The sequence below is a fragment of the Dipodomys ordii genome, unplaced genomic scaffold, assembly GCF_000151885.1.
Source record: "Dipodomys ordii isolate 6190 unplaced genomic scaffold, Dord_2.0 Scaffold106, whole genome shotgun sequence".
NCBI lineage: Eukaryota > Metazoa > Chordata > Mammalia > Rodentia > Heteromyidae > Dipodomys > Dipodomys ordii.
The window spans coordinates 7,393,313-7,410,899 of NW_012267322.1; the positions used below are offsets into that span (position 1 = coordinate 7,393,313).

Below are 17,587 nucleotides of genomic sequence, written 5' to 3' on the forward strand. Positions count from 1 at the left end.
CTGCCCTCAGCCTGGCCCAAAGCCTGCTGGAGAGAGTCTAGGGCTGGTCTGAGAACTCACCTCCTTTGTTGATAGAGGTTCCCAGACTGAGAGCCTGCACCAGGCCAGTGCTCTGCTCTCGCTGTAGTTACTGCAGCTATCTTCTAGTTAGGAAATCCCCATTTAGAATACAGCATTTTCATTTACCATAGGAATATGACAGTTTTTTATGTTTTTATTGTAAAAATACAAGGGGTTACAGTACATGAGTAAGGTAATGAGTACATTTCCTATCAAGTATTAGTCATCAGCTGACACAGGACTTCAGTAGACGTTTTGAAGATACTCAGGAATGAGGTTGAGGAAAGAATGGTGTCATCTACTAGCTCTCAAACTTTGTGGTTTGTGCTCCTAAAAGTTATTGTAGACCTCAGTAGGCATGTTGTTCATCATATCTATATCTAGATATAGATATCCAGAATTTTTTGTGAGTATGTGCTACTCCTGCGGCTTGATCTTAGGACCTAGGTGCTGTCCCTAAGCTTTTTTTCCAGGGGGGGGGAGAACGGTCTTGGGCTTGAACTCAGGGCCTGAGCACTGTCCCTGAGCTTCTTTTAGTTCAGGGTTAACACTGTGCCATTTGAGCCACAGCTCCACTTCCAGATTTTTTGTTAGTTTAGTGGAAATAAGAGTCTCACAAACTTTCCTGCCCAGGCTGTCTTTGATCCTCAGATCTCATTTTCCTAAGTAGCTAGGATTACAAGTATGGGCCACTAGCACCCAGCTTAAAACTAGAAATTTTTTTTGTTCATACAGTAGTCTTTTATTTTTTTCTCTTTATAGTTAGTGTATATTTTTAAATTAACTATATATTTTTATTGTAAAGTTACTGTGCAGAGGGGTTACAGTCACATGAGTAAGGTAATGAGTATATTTCCTATAGAGCTTTGTTACCCCCTCCTTTGTTTTTCCCCTACCATCCCTTCCCTCCCCACCTCTCCAACTCCTCCCTCCCCACCAAGTTGTAAAGTTTGTTTTCAACATAGTGTCTTGTATATCTCATTGCTAGAATGAGTCATCATGTATCCTTATTTCAGAATTTTGTTATTTCCTTTCCCCTCCCCAAATTAGAAAAATGTATATACAAGATGCAGGGCACCAGAATTAAATACAGTGAAAACTGGGGTTATTCGGGAAGAACATACAAAAGAAACAAAAAATAAATCACATGGTACATTATAAGTACATTAAAAAGAACAGCAAGAAAGATAAAACCTCTTGTGTCCTTATCTTGAGGTTCCTTTCACTTAGCATCATCTTATGTGGTTATACGTACATAGCTTTTGACATTTTCTGCTTGTCCTAGACATATACTAGTTATTGCAAATAAGGAAAACCATGGGACCTATGTTTCTTTGGGCCTGGCTTACTTCATTTAATATAATTTTTTCCTGAGTCTTTCCATTTCCTAACAAAACCAGAAACTTTTTAAATCTTCCTCCGTTCAACAATAACTATGATGGCACTAATTGATGGACACAATGGCATGTGTCTATAGTCCCAGCTACTTGAGAGACTGATGTGAGAGAATCACTCGAGCACAGGAGTTAAGACCAGTATAGGTATCCTAGCAAGAATCTAATTCAAGGGCCGGGAAGGTGGCTCAATGGTAGAGCACTTGCCTTGCATGCATGAGGCCCTGGGTTCGATTCCTCAGCACCACATAAGCAAAAAAAAAAAAAAAGCTGGAAGTGGCACTGTGGCTCAAGTGGTAGAGCGCTAGCCTTGAGCTGAAGAGCTGAGGGACAGTGCCCAGGCCCAGAGTTCAGGCCCTATGACCGGAATGCAAAAAAAGGAATCTAATTCAGAAACAAAATGGGCCTTTATACAACTATTTAAAGATAATACTGCATGTTGGTATAAATAACATGTTTATGAAAAATTACTATATTTTAGTGTAAAGAATATCATTGTTTTATATGTTTGCAAATCTCTTTAAAATCTTGCCTAACAGAATATAGCTCAGCTCTCATGTGTTCCTGCACTTAATTTGTTATAATATGTTGTTTGGGCTCTGGAAAAATTTGTTCCCACATAAATATATTGTTGAAGAAGGAAGGAATGCTTTAGTAGACTTTTTCAGATAGTTATTCCTTAAAACTAAACAAAACTGAACACATGGTAGTTTTTCTCTCCTCTCCCCATCCCCGGTACTGAGAATTGGACTTGCAATGTGAATTGCCTAGCAAGCACTCTACCACTGAGCAACATTCCCATCTCCTTTTTATTTTGAGATAGGATCTCATTAAGTTGCCTGGTCTGGCCTTGAACTTGAGATGCCCTGCCTCAGTCTCCTCAGTAGCTGGGATTACAGTATACATCACTGTGTCTGGCTTTGTGGTAGGTTCTTTTTTTGGGGGGGAGAGGAGTAGGGGAAGAAGGATTGGTTATAGGGCTTGAACTCTGGCCTTGGCACAGTGCCTAAGCTTCTGTGCTCAAGGCTAGTGTTCTTCCACTTTGAGCCATGGCACCATGTCTGGTCTTCTGGTGGTTAACTGTAGATAAGAGTCTCATGGACTTTCTGCCTGGGCTGGCTTCAAACTGTGATCCTCAGATCTCAGCCTCCTGAGTAGCTAGGATTACAGGCGTGAACCACCAGCACCTGGCTTGTGGTAGGTTCTTGAAAGACAGTTGTACTGTGAACTCTGAAAGTGTACTACTCCTGTTCCTATCCTCTTCTCTCAAAGTCCATTGGTCTTTTTTATACTTAGAATGGATCTCATCCATGCATGGCTTGGTGGCACCATTTTGGTCATTTGTAAATACTGGTTCATCTGATTTATGCAGTTTCCCGATGTTGCCAGGATTCTACAAGTAATGTCAAAATCTCACATTTATAAATGTCAACACTGATCTTATCAGAAAAACTTGTGAGTATTGGCATGTACATGATTGATTGGCTAATGGTTGGTAAAGTTTTCCAAAATGCTGGGTTTCCACTCGAAAGCAAGAATCTTACCATTTTGGTAACAAATATCTCAGTTGTTTGCCTTCGCTCATTTCTTGAAAAAATGTCTGCCAAAGATCCAGGTCTGATCTGAGCTCCCATTATCTGTCTGCCCATAGTTTAAATCAGTGTCCCATGAGAAAAGGGGTGGGGCAGCTCCCATTATGGCCCAGCAACCAGCACCTCCATTTCAGCACCCTACAGAACACAAGACCTCTGTCCAGGGTTGCAATACTTAAAAGGTCATCAGTTCTGCTACTTCCTCAATAAAACCAGCATTCATTTTACCAGGAGTGCTTGGGATGCAACAGTATCCCAACTCATTCCCCATCGCCTTGCACCCTGCAAAGGGGACCCAAGCTTTATCTCCGCTTTTGCGCCATTCTTGTAAATATTTAGGACATCAGAAAGGCAAATAAGATCTTAATATTGTTAACAGTTTTCATCTCATAGGCTTCCCAAAAAGAGCCACAGGCCTTGCAGGTTCTCCTTTGAGAACCACCAGTCTAGCTTACACTTTTATTGTGCAGTTGGGACACTGAGAAGCAAGGTCCCAAGAGCCAGTTAGAGGCAGAGTGTTACCAGTAGCCCAAGCCTTCTGCAATTCTGGAAGCAGATGACACGCTCCTTTTCAAGCAAAAACAGGATCTCACCACTTTGAGAAATGTTTTGGGAGCTGAGCCCCCCAGTGAAAGGGCCAGGGAACGATCTAGAGAGAGGCACCAATCAGCCAAGCCCCCACCCAGCCTGTGTGTGGAGTTCCAACATCCATCTTTTCTCTTCTGTAATTGGGTTGCTAATATCTGCCAGCTGAAGCAGCCCTAATTAAACTATTCACATCGTCACTCTGTGTTCTGAAGAGATGAAGTTGGCCATTACCACTTTTCTTTCCCTTTGACCAAGCTCTCTGTGGGTAATTTTATTCTGCCCTTGCTCATTTCTTAGAAATTCAGTCTATCCAATTTTAGCCATTTTCTCCTTTCTTAGAACACTGAGTCCAGGGGAAAGGGAGTGGAGGGTGAGGGGGTCATCCTGAATTTGGAATCTTCTGTCCCGGTCACATTAAAGCTGATTTGTGACTGCCTAGCTCAGTCTTGGTGGCTCAGGTGTTCTCTCTAGGAGAGAGGCTTGGTAGTATGACTACCGTATCTGGACCAACTAAGGGGAATGTGGGCAGCAGGCAGTGCCATGCAAGGTTGCCCCAAGGCTGACATGACATTCTCGCATCATACTTAGGAACCTGAGGTAGTCCAAAGCCTTAATGACATTTGCTGCTATAAGGGTCCAGGACCGTCTTAATGTTTTTAATGGAAATGATGCTTGTGTCTCTACCTTTCATGTGGATACCCCTTCGCTGGCTCACCCTCTCACCCCGCCTCAGGTCCATGTGCCCATTCTGCACTGATGAGTGTTGCTCAGGAGCTGTGGACTGACTGCTCCCACTTACCACATGCATATGCAGTAGACATCAGGCCCAAGAAGCACAGGAGGAGAGCAAGTATCCCAGGCCTCACTCTCAGGAGGTTCAGCATTTGCTTTGTGAGGCTCCCATGAGGAAAATTTGCACACCATCAGAACACCCCACAGTGCTCAAGTTCTCATGTGTGACCAGCATCATGGTAGCGATGCAGGTGTGTACAAGCAGTGGGTGCTGTCCTGAGCTTTCCCATTGTCCTCAGGCCCCACGGGTGGCTGGCAATACACCTGGCACCTCCAAGGTCCGCTATTGACCTTTAAGGCCCTCAGCTGTGCCTTAGGTTAGTCCATCTGCCTTTAATCCTTGCCTCCTCAAGAGTTCCCAGAGAAGCCCAGTGTCTTCTCTGACCTCTGAGCACAGCAACTCTTGTGACTTCTCTTTTCTCAGACATAGCCCTGCCTCCTCATCCACATACACCCTTCTCCATAGGCACAGAGATCTCACTCGGTAGCCAACCAAGAGGAACACTTCCTGGTCCACAGTCTGTGCTGTGGTGGTTGGTCCCTCCATTGGGCCTCCATTGAACAACCTCTGGGGTAGCATGTCCAGGTTCTGCTGATTACCTTGTCCCCTGAACCCAGCCCTAAGGGGTGCTCAGCTGGCCTGTGGTGAAGCTTTGGACCTGGATACGTCTCAATTCAGGTTAAAGGTGGGAAGCCACACAAGCCAGGTGCTTTTGAGTAAAAGCTTCTAGATGTCAGGTATGGAAACATGGCACAGGGCCTCAGACCACTCAAGCCACTGTCATTCTAAGTCCTTCTCAAAAACACACAGTAAGCCAGGAAGAAGCCGTTTCCCAGCCACTGGAAGAGCCCCAGGCTTCTGAAGAAGGATGTGCCACTTAAGAAAGTTGACATCGCAAGACCAGGCTTTCTTCCCTTCACAGGAGGCAGCTGGCTCAAAGCAAGGGGGGTTCCCACAGGGCTTCAGACAAACCTGGATGAGTCTAGGAAGTGGAACTCCTTCTGGATGGAGGCCTTAGGAAACCCATCTATAACACAGCCTCGGGACCCCAGCAAAGCTGGCTCCATGGAGCAGAGGAAGAGGAAGGGGAAGGGGAGAGGCACCATTCTTGTCCCCTGTGTCCAGAGCACTGACTGGTATCTGTGGGGAGATTCAGAAAGACTGTTCCTTTCAGCCATATGAAGAAGTTCATAAGGCTAAGAGTCTACCCCATGTCTTCCACAGAGAAGATTTTCGATGGAATAGCTGGATAGATGATGAAGGGATGAGCAGATGAGTGGATGAAGAGATGAGCTGGTCAACAGGAAGATGAATGGGCAGTACCCAGAGGAGATCAAAGAGGAATGAATGAATAATTTAAGGGATAGATAGATAGATGCTCCGGAAGGAGAGAAAGGCGGTGGGTGGATATGGAAATTAGTGATGGATGAACCAGGTGGCTGATGGAAGATGATGTCATGGTGGGGATGTGCAGGGGGTGAATGTATAAAGTTGATAGGGGGTGTCCTAGAGGTATGGGGGTATGTAGAGGGCAGGTATGCAGAGCTGGAGGGACAATGAGTTTGAAAAGCAAAGTTAGAAACAGTGTCTCATCTTCAGTTCTACTGTAGATCTTTCTGGAGAAGCAGGAATGTTCCCTTTCCTATAGCAAATGGTGGAGCTAATGGGCCCATTGTCCCCTTGTGAACTGACAGTGTGCTGAAGGTCAGGTCCTGTTCAGAGTCCCAAGTATTTGCAGAGAGACCCAAGCACTCTGGACCCTCAGTCATTAAGTACCTGTTACAGCCGTTTCTGACAAAAAAACAAAAACGAGCCTCATGAATGCCTCAAGAGCCCCTGGTGTGATGCTAACATTTCCTCATCAGCTCAGAGCCACAGTTAGAGCAGCCCCCTGAGAACCGCCCCTCCCACTGTTGTGAGCCCCACTGCTTCCTCGGATGTGTATGTGGCATTGGGCCTGCTAGTCTGGCAGTTTCTAGGTGCCCAGACTGTCCCTCCTGCCACTCTTTGCTTGCTAATGCCCAGGCAAGACCTCTAATGACTGGAGTCTCTTTCCCTTCTCCTTGAGTTCTAGTCAGCAACCCAGGGCCTTGGCCTTGGCCTTGGTCAGGTCTCTGGCTGGGTGAGTTTCCCTCCCTTTGACTGAGCTCTCCTGCCCTCTGGTGGGAACCTAAAGAAGTGCAGCCCATGGGGCAGGGTGGGGCTGATGGAGTCCGCCTGCAGCTGGAGAATTGTGAAATGGGGGGAGCTCTCACACTTCACTTGGCCTCAAAGATTGGCGATGGAGGAAAACTCAGCAATCCAAAGCAGCTCATCAGATAGAAGGGGTTATTGTTATAATTACTATGATTATTGTTATCAAGATTATCATGCTTTCTTGGAAAGTCTTGTACAAAGCAGGCTTATTTTATGTCAGCTTGTTGTTTGTGTCTGAGGCGTTTCATCTTTGCTCATAATAACTAACATTTGCAGAGCCCTTTCATGCGACAGAGCTGTCACATCCTCAGCCCATCTCATCTGCACAAGCAATCCTTTGCACTGGGACTTAATGGAGCCTCTGTTCTAAGAGGTCTGTGAGAGGTCTGTCCAAAGCCCTCAGCAGGCAGGTGCAGAGCTAGGACCCGAACCCAAGGCACCTGACTGAAGACCCCTGCTCTGTCCTTCCACCTCACCCCCACTTTACCCATATACATCTCATCTCTTAAGAGGGCAAAGGTGCTTTGTGATCCTGAGGATCATAAGTTCTTTGGAAAAAAGTCTATGCTGCTCTGAGAAGAGGATTTTGAAGACCCAGGCGTCTAGAATTGCTATTTACCCTCCCGTCTTCAATGAACACATTCTATGGAGTCAGGGCCCAGGGGCTGCTCCAGTATGCAGAAGGGTAGGGGTAGTGAACTCAGTTCAGGGCACCCCTGAAGTGGGCGTCATGGGTCTTGCTGTGGAGGAGAGTATGCCCAGGACAGTGATGCCCATCACCTGTCAGCATGCAGCAGGTTCGTCTTCTGAGCTCCTACAGTATCTGGTATTGAAGTGGAAAATACATAGCTAATTCCCGCTTCTCTTTGCCACTGCTTACTCTCACCCTGGGGTCTGGAACAACACAGACAGGTGTCACCTACACCTCTGAGACCCAAGGGTAGAAGACTTCCTGGGTTGGGGAGGGATGGGACACACAGTGAGCAAGGCCTTTACTCTCCAGGCCCTGAAGCTGATGACCCTTCTTCCAGAACCAGTTCTAGCTCCAATGCTCAGGTAGCTGTCTGGCATCAGCTCTGGAGACACACCATCACTGCTGGATCCATTTGGCCCCTGGTTGTCATCTGGAACTCAGTGCTGCTTCCCACACACACACTCATGATCTGCCCCCATCAGCATGTGATCTCGTGGCAGGAAGCCCCTGGCCCTTGCACTACACTCTGGTATCTGCTGTGTACTGACAGATGATGGGCATCGCTGCCCTGGGCATACTCTCCTCCTCTACAGTAAGGGCCGTGGCACCACTAAAGGAGTGTCCTGAACTGAGTTCCCTACCCCAACCCTTCTGCATAGTGGAGCAGCCCCTGGACCCTGACTCCACAGGCCCCTTCCCCTCAACTACCCACCAATTTTCCCAGCCACTGAATAATGCTATGGGGTTCTGAATAATAATATGGGGTTCTCCAGAGCCCTGAGGTCTCCCAGGGTACCTCAATAGTGTCAGGCCATTTGTAGGTTGACAAGAACAAGAAGAGGTGTGCTAGTTGTGATGAGAATGTCAGTGCTGTTTCCAGTCATTGATCTGATTTGCAGATGACCTTGCCAGCACCTACCTATGCCAGCAAAAGTATACAGATGTGCCATTCAGCCAGACGTACACAGCCCCAGCAGAGCCCTTCTCCCCATGGCCCATTGTCATGAGTGGCAGGCTGGCCATTACCTCTGTGCACCTAAGAGGTGGGACAGGGCGTGCTTGTCCACGTAGTGGGCATCCACGCAGATGTCATCCTGCACCCAGAGCTCTGTTTGCTCACATGACAGCCCAGTGGAGAAAATAAGAGCATTGTCATCGTCCGTTCACAGCAAGGACACTGAACCTCAGAAAAGTTAAGGCTTCTGCTCATGCTAGGAGCCCAGACTGGAGACAAGGTCTGGGTGGCTCCCTGGTCTGTCCTACAGCCCCAGGAGGCTGCAGAGAAGCTCACCCAGCCTGTACATGGAGGAAGTACAGTCTTGTTCTCTGGCATCCCTTCGCCCTGTAGATCGGGACAGAATTGGGCAGAGAGGCATGCCCTCACTCCCTGCGCACATGCCCACAAATTTCTTTCTGCTCCGTGTGCTAAGAACCCATGACACATTGGCGCCATGGCAGCCCTACGGGAGAGAAGACGTCACACAGGACGAGTATATACTATAGACACGGCCCTCCAGAGGCCCAGGCAGTGAGGAGGAAGGGCTTGTCACACTCCGTGGGTCTTCTCTCTCCCTGCTAATAGTTCTTCTAATCTTCTAGGATTGATTGGGGTAGTAGAATTAAATGTTAGTCTAGTTACTAAACACACATGAATTCTTTGTCTATCCCAAACTGCTCATAGGCCAACTAGGTCAACTGGCCAGATCCAGAGCCTGTGTCTTCCAGAGGAAAGGGGCAGAGCCATCCCCTTCCAGGCCACTCACTGTTTCAGGGAGAAGAGCTTGGATTTTCCTCCTTCAGGGAGGCTGGGGTTCTGCTGCACATGAAAGGTAGAATCCTCAAGAGGCAAAGAAGGCAGAACTTCACAGAAAGGGAGGGGGGCCTCGCTACCACCAGGGCCTCCGTGATACCCCCTGAAACCCTGTGGAGGTGTGAGCCCTCTGTGGACTTTCTAGAAATGGCAGCTCCAGCAGTCTCCGTGAGTAAGCCTGACACAGAGGTCCAGCTTGGTGTCTACTGCTGGGGCTGCTGTAACAAGCCGCCACACCCTGGGCAACTTCAGAACACAAATGTATTCTTCAGGTTCTGGAGATTAAGTACTGCATATTGCCTGGACAGCAGGTATGAGGGCATGCCTGAGGCCATCCTTTGACCAGCAGGCAGTATAGTACCATGGGCTGTAGCAAAAAGGCTACTACCTTGGGCCCAGTGCCTCTAGCCCAGAGCCCTGGGGAATGTCTGGCACAATGGGAGTCCCATTCCCCCAAGCCCCTGAAGGCAGACAGAAAGGCAAAGAGACAGAGGCCTCCCCAGCTCTACTAATTGCTTGTTACTTTGTTACCCACGGGCCTCTAGACATGTTGGCAAAGCCCCTTCTCCCCTTCATGCTTCGCCCTGCCTCTTTACTTGCTTTCCTTCCCTGAGCTCTAGGGTCTGAGCCTATGACTGGGCCTTGTCAAGATGCAAAGTCCTTGTGTCTCCTCAATGTCTGCTATTCAGTCTTTTGATGGAGCCTTGATTGCTTTGCAGCTTTCCTTGTGGCTTGGTTGGATTCAGACACCGTCTTGATATGGGAGTATGACCACAAACAAGATCATACTAAACCTATGTTTATGGCAGCATTATTTACCAGCTTGTTTGGGTAAAAGCCACCCAGGCAGGAAAACCCTGAAATGCTTATCTTCTATCTCCAGTTAACCACCAGAAAACCAGAAGTGGAGCTATGGCTCAAAGTGGTAGAGTGCTAGCCTTGTGCAAAAGAGCTCAGGGACAGCACCCTGAGTTTAAGCCACATGACAGAAACAAAGAAAGAAAGAAAGGAAGGAAGGAAGAAAGGAAGGAAGAAAGAAAGAAAGAAAGAAAGGAAGGAAGAAAGGAAGGAAGGGAGTTAGTTCAGATTGTTGTTGTTCAGATTGGAAAAACCAACACTAATGTACAAAGTGGCTTTGGGGAAGGCCCACGGGGTATGTATACCTCACATCTGGAGGGTCACTCGTGTCCTCCATGTAGGTGTGGCATGACTGTGGGCGATCAGATTGGAGCATGCTCCTCTTCCCTGTGGCAAGTCTTGCCTTATCTGCCCCACTCACCACAGCTCTGACTGTTTTGAGTGTTCACTGCACAAAACTGGCAGAAACCATAAAGAGGAAATTCAGGAACTCTGGTCAGGGCCCTTCCACACCTGGGAAGGCACCAACCCTTCTTGGGGGCAGCCAGACCCTGGGGAGCACACAAGCTCTTGACTCATATATGGCCTTACCCTTTTTAGCCACAAGTAGAGGAACAACCCTCCTCCCCTACCCCTCCTCCCTGAGTCATCACTCTCAGCCTGGGGCATCCAAGCCCAGGCCCCAGTGCCAGCTTTCCATGTCACTGCCACCAGGGGGAGCTGCCCACATTACCCAGACCCTGGAGACCAGTCTTCCATGTGGGGTGGAGGTGGGGAAGGGGGGGGTGGGTTATCCTCCCTTGTCCAGTGAGGGTGTATCAGGAACCAAGAGCAAGATGTCAGGGGCCTTGCCCCCATGAAGCTGGATCTGGATTAGCATAGCAGGCATGGCCTGCCAGCCTCCATGCTAGTGGTCACTTCCTTCCTGAGGCAGGCAGTGGGCAGGCCAGGGCTGTCAGCTTTTCCACCAACTTTATGTAGAAAACAGGCTCTGGCAGGTAAATAGCTACTTAGGCAGACAGCTCCATGCTGGAAAAGTCCCCAAGAAAGCTTCAGCTCCACACACCTTTTGTGTAGCATCTTTTGTCTCTCCCCGCTGAAGGACACCTGCGGACTCTCAGCCCCTCCCATGCATTTCCTGAGCCCCTTCAGGCTGGCCAACTGTCTGTCCACTGGTGGCTGAGAATTGAGGTTGAACAAGCTTCCAGCAGAATCATCATATCGTATTCATAATAACACATGAACAAAATACCCTGACCCTGGAGGACTCAGGAAGGGAGGGAGATATGGACCCTGCTGCACCCAACTCGCAGTCCAGCAAGAGTGTGCAGGCTAAAATGGGAAAAGGCAACCGAGGAGGGTCCCGGCTCAGAGGGCCCTCTCCATCTACTCCCTAGCGCCAAATGCCTTCCCCAGTGTGGGATTTTCCAGATGACACAAATTTAAGAGAATATGTCCTGTCCCTAGAGTGACTGATACCAATCACTGAGACTTGTGTCCCCCAACCCTTGGAGAGCCTCTAGAACACAGCTATCAAAAAGAAGCAGGAAACGGATGAGGTGTTCAAGTCCCCAGCTTCTGCCACTTGCACACACAAAGACCAGAACACCAGTGACTATGGTCTGACTAGCCCCTAAACTCATTTGGTGCAGCTGTGGATCATGGTGGTCTCAGCTCTGCATCATGTGGGATTCCAGTCTTTAGAAAATCAGTGACCCCTGTCTGGTGTCCTAGATGAGGGACAAGAGAAAGACCTCTGAGTTACACACCACTTTTCATGTGATTCCAATGAAGTCTCATCCTACACACTTGTGCCTTAAGCAAATTCAACTCCGCCCCCTCAGAACAAGGAGGGGAAGAGGCAGAAAGGAAAGAACACACCAGTGTCATGATGTGTCCCTTTGCCCTTTCCTGTTTAACCAGGCCTTGGCTTTTCCTGGTAACAACAGATCACAGACATCTAAATGTAAATTCATAAAATTAAGATTTAAACCTGGGATAGTGGTGCATCAGAATCCCAGTGCCCAGGAGGTTAGAGAAAATCTTGTGTTTGAGATCAGCCTGAGCCACAAAAGTAATAAGACCTTGCCTCCAAAAAAGAAAAAAAAATTGTTGAGATCCAATATGGACATGAGGAATTTTCACCATCAATGTTGTTATCACCAGTTCCCTCTCTTCCTCCAAGGTACTCCACAGAGACTCAGTCCTCAGTCACCCAGAACCCTCAAATCATCCGAATGACCTCTCCTAGATGCAGACCATCTCCAGGAGCTATGCTCCACCTTGACGAAGAAATGCCGGAAGAACGCTGATTTTTAAGTGTTTTTCTTAAGCAAATATTGTGCGAATTTGTTTTTTAAACCCAGTAGAAGCAGAACTATTATGGTTGAGGGAGGAGCAAAGCCTTGGCCACTCCCCTTCTCCAGCACACATGCGATTTGCTGCTTGAGAACATGCACAGGATGGAAAAGCCCCAGAGGTGCCAAGTGTCCCTGGGCCCCCAGTGCTCAGAGCTGCCCTTCTGCAGAGCAATCTGCAGCTGTGTTATCCTGCTGTTGGCCCACTGCCCTGGTGGGGTTCATGGCATAAGTCCCACGGGGGCCTCAGAGTGACATGTTCCTCTCTTCTCATAGGCCGACTCCAAGATGGTTTGTGACGTGGTGAGTCGCATGGAAGACACTGAGCCCTTCTCCACAGAGCTGCTTTCTGCCATGATGAGACTCTGGGGTGACTCAGGGATCCAGGAGTGCTTCAACCGGTCTCGGGAGTATCAGCTCAACGATTCTGCCAAATAGTGAGTGTCTTAGGCCTGTGGGAAGACTGGAGTGAGCATGGTGGAGCCAAGAGGACTCTGGGTCACAGGGAGACTTGCCACCCACTGGTGGTGAGCATCAGGAAGGGCCCACCTCTCCCTGCCCCCAGGATGAGGAGGAAGCCAGGGAAGGGAGAGGGCACAAAAGTGACCAAACAGGAAATTCCAGAAGGATGAGGACCTGGCCTCAGGCCTGAAGAGGAGATTTTTTTTTTTCTTCCAGGGTGCCCTGGCACCAGAAATACCAATCCAGAGACAAACAGGCAGAACACAACTCAAATGGTGCCATTTTGTTTTGCTGTAGAGAAAATAATACATACTCCGGGCTGGGGATGTAGCTAAGCTATGAAGTGCTTGTTTAGCATGTTCGAGGCCCTGGCTTTCATCTCTAGCACTGCCAGAACTAGCAAAAAATAATCCGCTTTAAAATTAAAAATAGATAATAAGTAGCTCCATTCAATAAATTAAGTAACTGAACAAATGAACATATCCTTTAGTATTATGGTATAATTAAATAAAGAAGGGAGGGAAAAGGGAAGGACAGGAAGAAGGATAGAGGAGAGAAGAAGATGTGGAGGAGTGGAAGTGCAGATAGGATCACAGACAATCCCCAGCTTTTCATAGGACAGGAGGGCCACGGGCCTGACCGCTGACCTTTGTCACTTTTAGGACATCCTCACTGGATCCTCCACCTCTAGATCCATCCAGAGGCTCTAGAACCTGGGGTGGTTGTGTCTCCTGTGATGGAGATTCATGGATTGTAGCTGGGGGTTCAGGAAATGCACCTTACTTTTACAAGCTGGTGCCTGGGCATTCAGTGGGAGCCTACAGCCAGGAGTTTTAGGTTTTAACCCATTGCCTACAGACACATAGATACACTCTGACCTCTGATTGACCATAGTCACCAGTGCTTCTCAGCTGGAGGCAGTTAGCTCCTAGGGAACTTTTTGTCAGTGTCTCCATGGAGTTTTTGATTGTCACACCAGGGTGGCTCCAGGCATCTAGTGAGTAGTGGCTAGAGACACCACACAAAGTCCAACAGAAATAATAACCACTCTGTACATCACCTTAATAATAACAGTTTTTAAAAAAAATATCCCCCAATGAATACTGTACAGCCCCCACAACAGTTACCTACCCCAAAACATAGTAGTACCTAGATGAAAAAGGCCATCTTAGCAGGCTGGGCCCACAGGAATGGCTTTCACTTATGACATGTGAGTATTTCCATTGGCTATGCTGGCAGCTAACAAACCATGACCCTGAGTAATGCCAAGAACATCTTCCTGCTTCCCACACCTGAATTATCCACAGAGCAGATGCCTAAATCCTTTGTAGGGGAGCCCAGACATTGATGAGACCCAAGGGCACCATGGAAGGCAGGGATGCCAGCGCCTGGCTACACTGAAATCACAGGCCCAGAACCGGACAACCCAGAGCCCCTGGCTGGCCAGGAGAGAGTGCCTTTCAGCTGGCTCCATCTGGTGGCCTCCTTCCTCCTCTACCTCCCATTCCCCTGCTAAGACTGCCCTACCATCTTCTGGAGCTTTCTTCACCATTTAAATTTTTACCCTGTCCATTAATTATAAAATGAACCCATTGGGAAAAAAGTAGTTTTCAACAATAGGCAGTGGTATAACATGCATAGTAATAATCTCCACTCAACCTGTCACCCTCCCCTTTAGCTATTTCCACTTAGTTGTCCAATCTACCTAGTGTTTCTTGACTACCCCCACCATGCTATCTGGGGAGTTCAGCTCACCTTCCTTCTTTTCTTCTACCCCTCTCTATCTCCACCTCCAGTTTTTTGCTAGTTACAGGATTATTTTTAGTTCTTCCAGTAGTTACTGTTATACCTTTAAATAAGAAACTGAGTCACTATTTGTCAACTCCCTACCAACCTGTGCCACTTTTCTGGGAGAGCATCTGTACAGGAGAGGACGCAGAGAGATCATCAGTGTCAGAAGGACCTTAAACACTTCTTTTGTTTTTGTTTGTGTGTTCCTGGGGCTTAAACTCCAGGCTTAGGTGTTACCCCTGAGCTTTTGTGCTCAAGGCTAGTGCTCTTCCACTTTAGCCACAGCTCTACTTCCAGCTTTTTTGTGCTTAATTGGAGAGTCTCACAGACTTTCCTTCCTAGGCTAGATTTGAAACGTGATCGTCAGATCTCAGCCTCCTGAGTAGCTAGGATTACAGGTATAAGCCACCAGCACCCAGCACCTTAAACACTTTTTGAGACAGGGTCTTCTGATGAAGCTCAGGCTATCCTTGAACTTGGGACCCTCCTATATCAGCCTCCCACGTGCTTGCTATTGCAGGCATGTACCACCACACCCAGCCCTCTGAAACACTTTATGATCCAGGGCTGGGCTGCTTTAGGAGTTAAATTGCCTCACAGGACTGTCATATTGCTACTTGCAGGGGACATCATTAACATCCCAAAGCCTCTGTCACCATATTCTCTGCCTTTGAAGATCCAGAGCTCCAAGAAGAAAGAGCCTCCAAGAGGCTCCTGAGCTAGCTCTCACTCTCAGTAGGCATTAGGTCTCGGTGAACATGACTGACTCTTTGCTCTGGATAAGTGTTCCTGAGACAGGTCTCAGCAATAAGAAGACTCTGCACAGATCTAGCCAGGTTCCACGTGGCTTGGTGAGCTTTGGTTATCCCAAATTCAGCTCGCCACTTGCTGTGCAAAATGCCTCCCTCGCCTTCACTATACCTCTCTGGGCTCCTACTCTACCCACCAAGCTGTTCACCATGGCCAAGCCACTGCAGCTGCCCCAAATCCCAAAACGGCCCCCAGGCCTCCTCTCTCAGCATTTTGCTCTTGACTCTGCCCTCAGCTTTCTCCTGACCACCCCTGGGTCCAGCCTACCTCTCCTGGAGACCCAGGCTCTGACCTCGAACCTCTTCCTGCCCAAATTTGATGCTGTGCAGGACCATCTTCTCAGTTCCTTGCTGGTTTTAGGTTCCTTACGCAGCAGTTGCTCCCCAATGGATATGACCAGGGTACCCTCCCTGCCAGCTTCTGCCTGCTCAGTGTCTGGGCATCTAAACACTCCTCCAACCAAAATGTGAGTGCCATGCAGGTCAAACCTGTGGTTCCTACCCTCCTGTGAGAGGGCTCGACCTCACTCTTCCCTCCTCCCACTGTGCCCTGGCCTCTCTTCCTCACATGTCCACATCCCACACTGGAGCCTCCAGCAGAAGTGGCTCCTTGCCAGCCATCCTGCACCCTCCTGCGCTGCACCTGCATGATGGTGACAGCCTCCCACTCCTGACAGCAGCACAGCCATCACCCTAAAACCACCCCATAACCGTTCTGAGATTCCCATCTCACCTTGAACAAAAGCCCAGTCCTTACAAAGACTCAGCCTTAAGGGCCTGTGTTCTGCCTGAGATTGCCACCCACCAGTCTTGCCCTAGCCTCGCTAGCTACCAGCTCCTACCACAAGGGCTCCTGGCCTCGCCACTGCTGGCCACACAGCTATCCTGGCTCCCACATGGGCTATAAAACCACACACTTGGTACAGGGAAATTAAGGATGGAATAGAATCTACCTATCAACAATTATCTATCTATCTGTCTATTTATGGCAGCACTGGGGTTTGAACTCAGGGCTTTGTGTTTGCTAGGAAGGCACCCTATCACTGAATCATGCCTCCAGTGACTATTATTTTTTAATGGGAATATGGTATTCTAAGCAGAGTAGTCCTTTACAAGCCTGAGCATACCTGCAGCTGCATGCACAGCCCCTGTGATCTGAATTCAAGGTTCTGGGAGACTTTGAGACCAGGAACATAGAGTCCTTCTTCCTCGGTTTCCCCCACACCTAATGACTGGCCCCACAATCACCTTTGAGGGGCACAATGAGCCTGGAGCGGTGCCGGGTGCATGGTCCATGGTGCCTTGTATGTTGCTGTCCCCAGCTACCTGGACAGCCTGGATCGGATTGGGGCTGCCGACTACCAGCCCACCGAGCAGGACATCCTCCGAACCAGGGTCAAAACCACCGGCATCGTAGAAACGCACTTCACATTCAAGAACCTCCACTTCAGGTGAGGCCCAGGGAGACCAGTAAATTGCACTTATTCTCTGCCAAGTTCAAGGGGGGAAGCATGAGGTATCCTGGAGGTAGTGATCCCTCAAAGGCCACCAGGTAGGAGCAAGGTAGGTAAGGCAAGTGAGACCTGTAAAACACACACACACACACACACACACACACACGCGCGCGCGCGCACACACACACACACAGCCCACATAGGGAAACAGACCTTAGAGGAATGAATTTTCCTGAGGCATAGAACATAGCCAGGATCCAGGAACTCTGGGACCTGGACAGAGGCCTAAGCTATAAGGCCAGGTCTTCTGGAGGATGGTGTCCTTCCCCTGGGGTAAGCCCTATACACTGAGGCCTGGCAGCCCTCAATACCTGGACTTCCAGCTAACAAAGCTGGAAAACACCAGGAGGGTATGGGCAGGCAAGGACCTCAGGCCAGTAGACAAGACTAAGGACCTGTCCCCCACCTGCTCCTCTGTCTAGACCAAGGGGCTGAGACCCTCTATCTAGGTTCCTGGGCCCAGCAGGCAACCTCCATGCAGCATTGTGGGAGCCATATTGTGCTTCCCCAGCCTGCCTGTACAAGAGGAAACGAGGAGTCTCCGGGTGCCTCCTTGGCTCTCTGGTTTCCTCCATCTCTCCTGCCCACCCACTGGGTGTAGATGAGGACCTCATACCGTAGTCACACGCACAGAGACCGCCTGTACTTCAGATGGCAGGTGGATCTGTA

General features: G+C 48.8%; 1 protein-coding gene across 3 annotated transcripts in view; it reads left to right on the forward strand.

Moving 5' to 3' along the window:
• The window catches only part of Gnao1 (guanine nucleotide binding protein (G protein), alpha activating activity polypeptide O), a 156,026-nt gene that overhangs the window by 120,192 nt on the left and 18,247 nt on the right, over positions 1–17,587 (forward strand). For all 3 annotated transcript variants that reach the window (XM_013027970.1, XM_013027971.1, XM_013027969.1), the window contains exons 4-5: positions 12,619–12,779; positions 16,727–16,855. In XM_013027970.1, the coding sequence (XP_012883424.1) occupies positions 12,619–12,779; positions 16,727–16,855 (290 nt within the window). The remainder of the gene's footprint in view (positions 1–12,618; positions 12,780–16,726; positions 16,856–17,587) is intronic.